Genomic DNA, 12,160 nt, shown 5'->3' with positions numbered 1-12,160 from the left:
CTGCTAATCCCATGCGTAACTAAACCTCTTAGGTCTTCCAGTTATCTTGCTGAAGAGGGTAGATCAAATCTGAAGCTTTTCGAGACCGTAGAGACGTGTCTTGATTCGAAAAGCATAACTGAATACAAAAAATACCTCTTTAATCTGCAGTAGTGTTTTCAAAATTCAAAACAAGTTTATATAGCACATTTCATATCCAGTGACAGTTCAATGTGCTTTACAAAGAACATAAAAATGGATGAAATTTTATTAAAAAAGGAAAAGTGAGAAGACACAATGAGAATAAAACTAAGATAAAAAGAGAAATCAATATAAAAAAATATTGGTATATACCATCTTATAGAATCAATATGTAATAAATATGTGGTATATGATAAATAAAAATATAAAAAATAAGTTGAGACAAGTTGCTATGTGACTTGGTAAAAAGCAACAGATAAAGAACGCAGTGATTTTGTAGACGGACCCCTCTTGCATAAAAGATATTCAGCCCCTCTTCAGCTTTGGATGAGTGTTTGTTGTAAAAAATAAAGTAAAACATCTTTACCTCCATTCTTTTGCAAGAGTAACTGGAATTCTTTCCGTGCTTTCTTTTTCCATATGTCTATAAGTATAACCATTTGCCCTTCAAAAGGGAATTTGACTTGGTAGGATATCGCAGTAGCAACAGAATTCTGTTTGCTCTCGAGTACACATTGCAAACAAACACCATTCAGGAAAAAAAAAACAATAAACATTCTGCCCAGCCTCAGACATTACACACGTACTGCTCCGCTGACCACAGTACCCCAGCCCCCCCCCCCCCCCCCCCCCCCCCCCCCCCCCACCTCCCCCCCCCCACCACCACCACCACCACCACCCTTATTTGCGTAGTTTGAGAAGTCGGCCATGGACACAGTCCTGGCCCTGCAGATGTCATAAATGAGAGTGTAGGTGTAGAAAGAGCTCTTAATTGGCAAGACAGACGTGTGCAGTTTGGTCGCCGCTTACAGTAAGCCATGTGATCGGTTACGGTGGATTGGGACGCCTCGTGCTGGAATTCCCCGGTGGCTTATGGTGGCCCTTCCTCGCCGTTACTGAAGCGCGCGAGGACCACGGTCTACCACGCGGCGTTATTTGCTGTCTGTAAAGCGTATTGTGACAACTGTTGTAAAATACGCTATATAAATAAATTTTGATTTGATTTATTTTCGGTTAATTTTCGGTTAATTTCCAGTCGTATCCTCACACTGTGGACGTTCTTGTCCGATGAAGTCGAATACATCGTATCCGTCTCCACTGCCATTAAACTACAGCTTCCCAGTTTCCGCTCGTGTACGAGTTTTTTTATTTATTTCTCCGTGTCAGTAAAGCTTGCCGTTATCATTGTTAGCATTGCCATCCCTCTGGTTATTTGTACGATTCTGTTCGCACACAAACTAATCGAGAAATCAAAGTTCACGACTCTTCTCACTCTGTGTGGTTTGATTTTCTTTAATTTATTTAATGTTATCTTGTAGGCTTGGATTGAACGGTAAGCATTTCCTGAACAGTACTTGCTCGCCATCACAAACTCAACCGGTATGCTCTGAATGTTCTTTATATTCTCCATAAAAGGTCATTTGCATGACAAACTGCATCATTGTGTATTAGGCTTTAAAGTATAAATTTATTTCAGGACGACCTCTATTTTTCTAAAGGGAAATGGCGACATTCTTTAATGTTGAATGCCGTTTTTAATGGGCAAAATGTACCAGGCCTCCATAACAGTATCCAGATCTTAAAAAACGGCGCTCTAAGTATAGAATTCTCTCAGGGCAACGCAATGACTCAACCTGACAATTGCAGCTTAATTTCTTCCCCAGTCGAAAGCCCGATCCATTTTTACCAGAGCTCCTGGGTATTAATTTGGAGGCTTCTTTTTTTCTTTTCTTTTTACGGGGAACGTGGTACGAACAGAGAGCTTTTTTATTTTTATTTTTTTACATTCTCTCTCTCGCAAATCCCAATCACTTCTGACTTCTGGACTGCTAATAAATTGAAACTGCTGTTCAAGCAGAGAAGCTGGTCGGGTTTTGTGTTTTTCTCCGTGTGGAGCCGCCTGCGCCGGACCCCCCCGCCCCCGGGGTGAGGCTCCGCCCAGCTGCTGGCTCAGGTGTATGTGTCCAGAGAGGTGCGAGGTCCTCAGAGGGGGCTTCACTCAACGCTGGGGCTGCCCAAGCTCCAGGCTTATTGGAACGCTCCCGCCTCGTCTCTCTCTCACTCTCTCTCTCTCTCTCTCACTCCGGCAGGCTCAGGAAATGGCTGGAAGTGCTCCCTAATGCTCTGCGTCGCCTTTCTGTTTACGCTCAGAGCCGTTTCATTTTCAGCTCCATGTTTGTAGATTGTGTGTTTGTGTGTGTGAGAGTGTGTGCGTGCACGTGCATGTTTGTGAGCGAGCGTGTGTGTGTGTGCGTGCCTGTGTACATGTGTGAGTATGTGCATGCGCATGTGTGTATACGTGCATGTGTGTGTACGTGCGTGTGTGTGTGTGTACACGTGCGTGTGCCTGTGTACGTGTGTGAGTATGTGCATGTTTGTGTACGTGCGTGTGTGCACGTGTGTGTGTGTACGTGCGTGTGTGCACGTGCGTATGTGCATGTGTGTGTACGTGCGTGTGTGCACGTGTGTGTGTACGTGCGTGTGTGCACGTGTGCATGTGTGCGATTGTGCGCGCTCTCCTTGCTGCCCGCGTGGTCTGCGTGCGCTCATGGCGGCTCTGCCCCGTGTCTTGCAGATACAGAGTGATGGTGGAAGGAGAGCGAGGGAACAGACCCCACATCTACTGCCTGGAGCAGCTGCTGCAGGAAGCGGTGAGCAGCGCTACTCTCTCTCTGCGGGGGGGGGCGGGGGGCGGGGGGGCGGGGGGCGGAGCAGCCTGGGCCACTCCGGGCTCTCCCAGACGGATTTATGAAGTTGTTGTCCATCAAAGGCGATGATTCATCGCGTTCTCTGGAAACAATAAAAAAAGTGGCTTAAACAGCCCCCCTGTTTCCCCCATGCCTGTTTTATGAAGATAAACACTGCTTACGCACAGCACTCTTGTTTTCCAACGGCTGTCCTTGTCGGTGTTTAATCTGTTTCGCCAGTTTCTCGGCCTCTGACTCCAGGGCGGGGGGGGCGGGGGGGGGGGGGCGGTGAGGTAAATTCACACGGTGCTCGTCGCCTCTCTCCGCAGATCGTGGACGTGAAGCCGCCCTCCGTGAAGTATCTCCCAGAAGGCACCAGGATCGCGGCCTACTGGAGTCAGCAGTACCGCTGCCTGTACCCGGGGACCGTAGTCAGGGGTAACGCCTCCTTATCATTCTGGCTCGCTTGACCGCCGGCCTGTTTCATAAACTTTTATTTCCTCGTGGAAACATTTCTTATTATTTTTTCCCTCCGCACTTCCTCTCGCTGCTTTTCTTTAACCCTCTGGCCGCCAGCGAGTGTTTGGCTCCCGTTCAGCCTCTGCAGCCCCCACGCATTTATACAGAGGAGCGCATTCAGTGCCTGCGGAAGTTCCGGAATGTTCCGCCGGGTGGAAACGTCTGTAATCGTTTAAAAACCACATATTGCAAATTATAAGAGAAATTTTCAAACTTAAGTTTAGGTAAAGGCGCACTATGATTCTGTTTGACTGTGATTCTGTTTGAGGTCTATTCGTCAGGTGATGCGTGAAATCCTAAACGTGCCAACCTTTCTTCAGGATTAGTTTTTTCGAGAACACGTATGAGCAATGGCCCTTTGAGTCTGACGGCCCTTCCAGCCGCAAGCGCGGTGACACGGGGCTGAGGGATGATGGGATAGCGTATACAGCCGCGTTGGCCTTTCCCCACAAACAATTTAAAAAACGGTCCCTGCGTCAAGGAAGGCAAGTCACTGGAAAAGGGTCAAAAAACCTATTAGGCCTTGGCAGCGCATTAATCTGTGAGGCCCGCGGAGAGACCGCCTGGGCCGTTCGGTTACCCCTCCGAAAGATCGGCCGTCTTCCCGCTGCTTGGCTGCCGTTTCTCACGGTACGGGGAAGAGCCCAGCTTCCCAGCGACCGGACGGGAGGGCGGGAGCGCGTTTATGGCTGCACACGTCGCTATCTGGCCCAGCAAAGGGAACGCGGGGGGAAGATTGTGATTGCGCATGTGTCTCTCTGGGTCCGAATGATGAAGGCTTGTCTGTGAATAAAGGGTCCTGAAGGTTCTGTTTTGAATAGGCTGGGTTTCTCTTTCTTTCTTTCTTTGTGGAGGTCGTCTGCCATCTCAACTCTCTACATTTCACCATAGAGTTTTTTTTTTGGTCCCCCCAGTGTTTCTGTGGTGGGTTAAGCATAAGATGCTCTTCCACTCTTGTGGATTTGAGTCCATGTCTTGGCATGTTTATATATGGTTGGAAGATTAAATTCACTGTGGTACATGCCAGAAACTACATGCTAAAGCTGAAATTAAAACAGCGATTGAGAAGTTCCTATAAATCGTAACCCGCTCCTTCGCCTCGTGTCCGTCAGGCAACCCCGACGTGGAAGAGGACGACGACCTGATCACCGTGGAGTTTGACGACGGCGACACAGGCCGGATCCCGCTGTCTCACATCAGACTCCTCCCCCCCGACTACAAGATCCAATGTGAGTACCCCATGCAGTGGGCAACAGCGAATGGCAGAAAAGAGGCGGGAACCTACACTCAGAAAGCCATTTCCTTCAAAGAAGTTAATATACTTTTTCTGCAGGTCTCAAGGCAATATAGTTCAGGAAGCTCAGAAAATGCAAGCTGTTTCTTTGGAATCAGTTAGGCAGCTGATTTGCTTTGTTTGCTTTGGCTATCAACACCGGTTTGGAGGTGATTACTGAAAACTGATTTTTTTTTTTTCAGCCAAGTGCTTTTGATTACAATTTATGTACTTTATCAGCTTGTCATATTTGCCGTGCAGATTCAGTTTATTTCTCGTTAAATGTGGAACTGGCTTCTTTTAAAACGGTGATTGGTTCTGCACAGACACTATTCCTGTTGACCCACAGTGGAAGTCTAGCATGGCGTATCTGTTAATAGCAGGTTTGGTTAATCCTTTCGAGAGGAAAGCGCAATCTAATTGAAACTTCAGTGCAGGAAGAAGGGGCTAAGAGACTGTAAAGTTCACTCAGAAGGGTTCGCTGGAACCAATTGCTTGCTTCATTATTTTTCCATGTGAACTATTTTAAGTGACAAAATTTGTGACTGGCAGTTTGAAGGTTGCGTTTTTACGCAGTTGTGGCTTTCGTCATTTCTTACAATTTGCTGCTTTTGTAGAACTTTGCTCCTCTACTTGAACCGAGCTCTTGAAAGTGGTTCATTTAAATGAGTTCATCAATAGACAATGTGTCCCTTTCATTTAAGGTAGAATGGAGCTTGCTAGGCTTGGCAATGTTGAGCGTCAGATTTTTCCCAGATAGGTGGCTTGGAGGGGTTGGGGTGGGGGTGGGGGTGGGGGAGGGGGGTTTGAAGGGGCTTTCTGAGCCCTGATTGGCTGTTGTTCGCTAGGTGCTGAGCCCTCGCCGGCCCTCCTGGTGCCCAGCACAAAGAGACGGTGCAGGAAATCCAGCAAGGAGGCACCGGAGAGCAAGGAGGCTCTGGAGAGCAAGGAGGTCCCGGAGAGCAAGGAGGTCCCGGAGAGCAAGGAGGCTCTGGAGAGCAGGGAGGCCGGCTCCGGGACCACAGAGGAGCTGGCCCCCAAGAGCAGAGGACGGGGACGGAAACCCAAACCCAAGCCTGGTAATTCCCAGCATCTGATTCTTCTGAACTCAAAAGGGTAGCTGTAGACTCCTGGCTTCCTTTACTTGCTCGTTAAGCTGTAATCAGAGAAGGGAAATATCGGGATCATCTTCAGTGAAGACCGTTTAGCATATAAGTGTGTCCAATGTGCTGTGAATATATTCAAAAAGAAATATAAACTTTTTTGGGAATGTTTGAGTTGGAATTTGGTGATTTTACATTCCTTTCCGCACACTTGAAAAATAAATGGAGTGAGTTGCTTGAATAGGGACATGGTCTGAGTGCAGATTTACAGCAGTTTGACATCAGCCAGTGGTTTAATGTGAAAGCTCCCTGTTTCTTCTCCTTGGCAGATTCCGAGGTGATTCCAGAAGAGCGGGAAAAACCCGAAACGTCTGCCGCCAGCGAGGCCCAGGAGACCCTTCCCCCGTCCGGCGGGTCGGTCCCCCGGGCGGGCAGAAAGCGACAACAGGGGAACGCGGCCAGCTCCTCCGCCGCCACGCCCGACGAGGCCCAGAAGAAACCGGTGCCGACCAAGGCCGCCGCCAAGGCCAGCCCCCAGCCGCAAACGGCCTACTCCTCCCCCGTCTACGGGAAAGTCCTCTCGGTCAGCCTCTACGCCGAGCCGTCCCTCTCCCTGGGGTCGTTCGTGTCCGGCGCGAGCTCCGCCCTGGGGAAGGCCAACCCCCCCAGGAAGGGGAGGAAGGGCGACGGCCCCCGCGAGGCCGGGCCCGGGGCGAAGGCGCAGAGGAAGCCGCCGCCGCAGGCCGAGGTCCTGATCAAGCTGGACCACGAGGGCGTCACGTCCCCCAAGACCAAGAAGACCAAGGCCCTGATGATGATGGAGGACCAGGGCCTCGACAAACGGCAGAGCGCGGCGGTCATGGGCGTGGCCTACACCGCGGTGCCCGCCGGGGAGGCCGCTCGCAAGCCGGCCAAGGCCAAAGCTCCGGAGAAGGAGGACCCGAAGCCCGGCGCCGTCTCCGCCTACAGCAAGCCGGGCAGGGCCGGGGAGGGCATGGTCAAGGTTGATAAGGAGGAGTCGGACAGCAGCAGCAGCAGCGTCGGCTCCGAGTCCGAGGGAGAGGGGGAGGAAGAGGAGCCGATGAAGGAGGAGGAGGAGGAGGAGGAGGCGGCACAGGAGGACGCCGCGTCCGGCACCTCCCGGGCCTCCAGCCCCGTCTCCACCGACTCCTCCAGCTCCTCCACCAACAGCTCGTCGGCGTCTTCCTCCTCCGGCTCCGGCTCAGCCTCCTCTTCCTCGTCGTCGTCGTCATCGTCGTCGGCCTCTTCGACCACGACCGACGAGGACTCCCCCTGCAGCTCCGACGAGGAGACGGCGGGCTCGCCTCAAAACTCCTCCTCCTCCTCCTCCTTGTCCACCACCCCCCAGAGCCCCCCGGAAGCTGGTAAGAAGCAGCCTGACCCGCCGGAGGCGCCCGCGTCCGTCCCAACCAAAGGCCAGAGGCGCCAGCAGGCCAAGCTGAAGGAGCAGCAGGGCAAGAGCCCGCCCAAGAGGCGGGAGGGCATCCACCTCCCCACCACCAAGGAGCTGGCCAAGCGCCAGAGGCTGCCCTCGGTGGAGAACAGGCCCAAGATCTCGGCCTTCCTCCCGGCCAGGCAGCTCTGGAAGTGGTTTGGGAAGCCCACCCAGGTGAGCTTTGCTTTTTTTTCCCCCCCAGATTTTCTTCGTGATTTAACCGTGTTTTCACAGAGGTGAGGGTGAGAGTCGGGCCATGCAAACCGCACTGGGTTGTGCTGTCATGCTGTGCTGTCAGTGATTCATGGTCGTGAGCCAATCAGAAGTTCTTCACAGAAAAGCGCGGTTATTATGTCCAGTTGCCCCTGTCCTGATTTCCTCTATTATTGCATATTTGTCACACTGAATGGTTTCAGATCTTCAGACAAAGTGTGATATTAGACAAAGGGAAACTGAGTAAACATGAAAGACATTTTAAAAATGATTTTATTTATTGAATTAAAAAATCAAACACCCATATCACCCATGTGAAAAAGTAATTGCCTGCCTGATGGCACCACCTTTAGCAGCAAAAACCAACCAAACGCTTCTTGTAATTTCATATCGAGTTGCTGCAGAGTAATTTTACCTCACTCTTTGTAGAACTGCTTTAGTTCAGACAAATTGGTAGGTTTTCGAGAATTTACTGTTCATTTCAGGTCCTGCCACAGCATCTCTATTGGGTTCAAGTCAGGACTTCAAAAATTTCAGTTTTGTTTCTTCTTCAAATGTGGACTTGCTTTTGTGTTTTGGATCATTGTCTTGCTGCATAACTCAGTTACGTTTCAGCTTCAGCTCACAGATATATATTGTCCTTAAGAATTTTCTGATACAGAGCAGAATTTAGGGTTCCCTCAATAATGGTAAGAACAAGACATCCCCATACCATCACACTGCCACCATGTTTGACTGTTAGTATGATGTTCTTACTGTGAAATGCTGTGTTCACTTTACACCAGACGTAATGGGACCCATGGTGTCCAGAAAGTAGTGCTTTTGACTCATCTGCCCATAGAATGTTATCCCAAAAGGCCTGGGGATCATCTAGGTGCTTTTTTGCGAATGTGAGATGATCATTGATGTTTTTCTTGGTTCACAGTGGTTTCTGCATTGCTACTCTCCCATGAATCCCATATTTGCCCTGTCACTTCCTTATTGTGGAGTCATGAACACAGACCTTAGCTGAGGCTAGAGAGACCTGCAGTTCTTTGGATGTTCTTCTGGGATCTTTTGTGGTTTCCTGGATGAGTTGCAGCTGTGTCCTTGGAGAAGTTTTGGTAGGCCAGCCACTCCTGGGAAGATTCACCACTGTTCCAAGTGTTCTCCATTTGGCGATAATGGCTCTTGTGGTGCCATGGAGTCGCAGAGCCTTAGAAATGGGTTTGTAGCCCTTTCCAGACTGATATATTTCAACAATTATTTTTCTCATCTCTTCTAGAATTTCCTTTGATTGTGGCATAGTGTGCTTGTAGAAACTTTGAAGACTACTGCTGATAAGTTTCAACATGAGTGAGGTTTAGCTTCAAGCAGGTTGGCTGCAATCGAGCCTGGCTACGTTCAATCAGCTGAATCTAATTATCAGTTAAATCTGATTAATTGTTTGATTGAGTAACTAAGGTGGCAGTTGCTTTTTCACACGCGTGATGCGGGTGTTAGATAGCGTCTTTCAGTAAATTAGTTATATAATTTTTTTTTTTTAAATGTTTGTTTACTCAGTTTCCCAGGTTTCAAAATGTCTAATAATACATTTTGTCGAAAGATATAAAACCACTCATTGTGACAAATATGCAACAGTAGAGGACATCAGGAAGGGGGCAAATATTTTTTCATGGCACTGCATATACACTCATTAGTAGCACATGATGACTCCATTCATTTTTGTGCAAGAGTGAATTGTACGCACGTCCAGAATATCTGCGGATGCAAAGTAAACTCGATGTAAACCGCTGAGGAGAAGTGATACTCTCGCATTGCCTTAGCTTCCTTGCATCCACTTCTGGATGCACAAAGCGTGACTTTGCCATCACTACTCCAGTCAGCTGCTTAGTGTGGTCCAAAATGCATTTCAGTTCAAAGTTACAGCTCAAATCCATGATGAGGAGCTTTATCCCTGCTGGTGCTGAATTTAGTCTTTTCCCTCCTTTTTCTCCAATTTGGAATTAGCGGTTTTCGCTAGGCTCCTCTGTTACCGCCAAGAAACGTGCACTCGCCCACGCGCGTGCCAGGGAGCAGCCGAGCCGCGTACGTTAGAGTTTCGTCGACGAACAGTTTTTTTTCCAAATGTTGCTTTGCAGAGGCGGGGGATGAAGGGCAAGGCCAAGAAGCTGTTCTACAAGGCCATCGTGCGCGGGAAGGAGATGATCCGCATCGGCGACTGCGCCGTGTTCCTGTCCGCCGGGCGGCCCAACCTGCCCTACATCGGCCACATCCAGAGCATGTGGGAGTCCTGGGGGAGCAACATGGTGGTCCGGGTCAAGTGGTTCTACCACCCGGAGGAAACCAACCCCGGGAAGAAACTGCACGATGGGAAGGTTCGTCACGCTCGCGTTTGCTTTGGTGGGGTGGGGGGGGGTTGATCTTCGGAAGACTACGCAAGAAGCAGAAACCGCTTTGGTCTTTAAATTTAAATCCTCGAGTTATCGTTTTAGCCTCTTGTTCAGCACCTGACCCCTAAATTCCAAACTTATAACCTACATTTCTTGCGTTAAATTGTGGCCTAAAACACTGTAGTTACCGGGCCTGCTGCAAAGCACTGTGTGAGAACTTGTTGGTAAATGTTGTTTTGCAAAATACTGCAAAAATTGTATTCTTTAATCCTTTCTTTTAAAGGATTGAATAATGCATTCATCTTTGAAAATGATAGACCAGAGGAATTTGGTACAGTTGGGAGTGGTGTGCAATTTCAAAGTTTATGATACTTGGAATTATGTGGATACGGATATGGAGGATGTGATTCGCTGTTGCTAAGGCATCACGTGACCATTCCTCCCGACAGGCCTGGGATCCGAAGTCCGCCAAGGGGCTCCACGCGGCTTTGCAGGCCTCCAATCAGAGGAAAGACTTCATGGAGGTGGGGAAAAGGACCTCAGTTTGATCTAAGCTCAAAATGCAATCCCAGTGTGTGAATACAGGTCACTGGGGTGGAGCGTAACAAATGTATTGCTTTTCCTGCAGCGTGCCCTCTACCAGTCGTCCCACATCGACGAGAACGACGTGCAGACCATCTCTCACAAGTGCCTGGTGGTCAGCCTGGAGCAGTACGAACAGATGATCAAGACCAAGAAGTACCAGGACAGCGAGGACCTCTACTACTTAGCCGGAACCTACGAGCCCACCACGGGGATGATCTTCAACACGGACGGTGTTCCCATCATCTGCTGAACACCCCCCCCCCCAACAGCTGACCACCAACATCATGACCCCCCCCCCCTCCTCCCACCCCCTCCAAATCCTGTCTTTGTTGTTCCTCACGGAGAAGAATGAACTCTCGAGAGCAGGGAACGCGCTGTGGACAACGAAGAGCGGGATCTGAGAAGTGGAGACGATCCAGTTTGGGGACACCGGTGACTGCAAACATGACTTTAACCGTGACCTTCCGAGCTGAGAGAGAGAAAGGTCTAAGGGAGAGGCAGGGTGGTGAAGAGAGGGAGCTGGGCTCACAGCGAGAGGCACCAGCTGCTGGGGCCCGGGAGGGGGTGTTCGATGCCACCCGGGGACCCGTTCTTCCTCAGGGCATCGCACTGAGTGACCAGAGACTCTAGTCCGAAACGGCGGCCGTGCTTGAAACAAGCGGTTGGAACACGTGCCCCTGTTAGTATGAAGAAGTTCATGCTGGTGACTGCGATGTGGGTCAGTGATCATTTGGTTGTATTGATCTTGCTGCATAACATCGGGGGAAGGATGTGGGGTGAAAGTCGACGGCGGGGTGAAACCTCTCCCAGCACGCCTGAGCTGCCAAGCCCTCTTGTTTCTCCAGCACCACCAGCAGCCCTGAGTCAGAGGAGCCACAGAGCCAGAGCTCCTTAGGCCCCAGGACCCAAAAACCCAGCACCTACTCCCTCCTGCACGTCTGCTGCCTGCTCCCCGCTTACCATCACCGGCCGCAGTGTGCAGTGGAATGGAAAATCACGCCCACCAGGAGAAATGACATCACAGTCCGTGTTGCCTGGCAACACGCTGATGGGAAAAGGGGGGTGGGGGTGGGGGTGGGGTGGGGGGGGGGGGGGACCCGGATGGTACTTTAAAAAGAAAGGATCTCAGGCTGGTGCTGACAGATCGGGCCTTGTCCTGCCTCACGCAAACGGTCGGGTCTGCCACCAGCGATGCTGCCGTCACGACAGGGGCGCGTCACAACAGGGTCGCATCACGACAGGGTCGCGTCGCGACGGCCTCCAGGCGATAACGCGAGATGTCGGGACGGCGGAGGAGAACCGATAAAAGGATGAAGGACAAAAGACATTTCCCTCTTCCCTCTCCCTGCAGGAACCCCAGCGTTGACACGGGCCTGGCTCGGGTTCGAGCGGGGATCTCCCTTACTTTCAACCGTCCGTGTGTTCACACAAAACGCCAAGCGTCCGTTAACAGACTTGGAAAAGTGGACAAAACCAAACTTACCGCAAAAGAACATTTTCTCGATTTTTTCAACTCCCTGAAAACTGGGAGAAGCAACGGTCCTTTTGGAAGACTGGAGTTGCACTGGTGTGGAAGGGACCCCAACGTTTTATGTATATTACATATAAATATATATACACAGTATATGTTTAGACCGTTTTTTGTTTCATGTATTGTATCTATGTAAAATTTTTATTTTTAAAGATAAAAAAAAGCTTTATACAACTGTGAATATAATTGGAGAAAAAAAAAATCAGGAAACCTGAGACTGAGGACAGAGATTAATCTTGTT

The 12,160-nt window shown here is 50.0% G+C and overlaps 1 protein-coding gene across 1 annotated transcript in view; it reads left to right on the top strand.

Annotated features, from left to right (window-relative positions):
- LOC118217397 (trinucleotide repeat-containing gene 18 protein-like) overlaps positions 1-10,665 on the top strand; it is a 76,993-nt gene extending 66,328 nt beyond the window's left edge. The window contains 8 exon segments of the mRNA XM_035399358.1: positions 2,756-2,831; positions 3,197-3,305; positions 4,499-4,615; positions 5,508-5,738; positions 6,092-7,392; positions 9,552-9,788; positions 10,253-10,327; positions 10,432-10,665. Coding sequence (XP_035255249.1) covers positions 2,756-2,831; positions 3,197-3,305; positions 4,499-4,615; positions 5,508-5,738; positions 6,092-7,392; positions 9,552-9,788; positions 10,253-10,327; positions 10,432-10,638 — 2,353 coding nt within the window. The 3' untranslated portion in view covers positions 10,639-10,665.
- Positions 10,666-12,160: the final 1,495 nt, after the last annotated feature.

Source organism: Anguilla anguilla, chromosome 17 (assembly GCF_013347855.1).
Source record: "Anguilla anguilla isolate fAngAng1 chromosome 17, fAngAng1.pri, whole genome shotgun sequence".
In the NCBI taxonomy this organism is placed as follows: Eukaryota; Metazoa; Chordata; class Actinopteri; order Anguilliformes; family Anguillidae; genus Anguilla; species Anguilla anguilla.
This window is presented reverse-complemented; position numbering and strand designations above follow the sequence as displayed.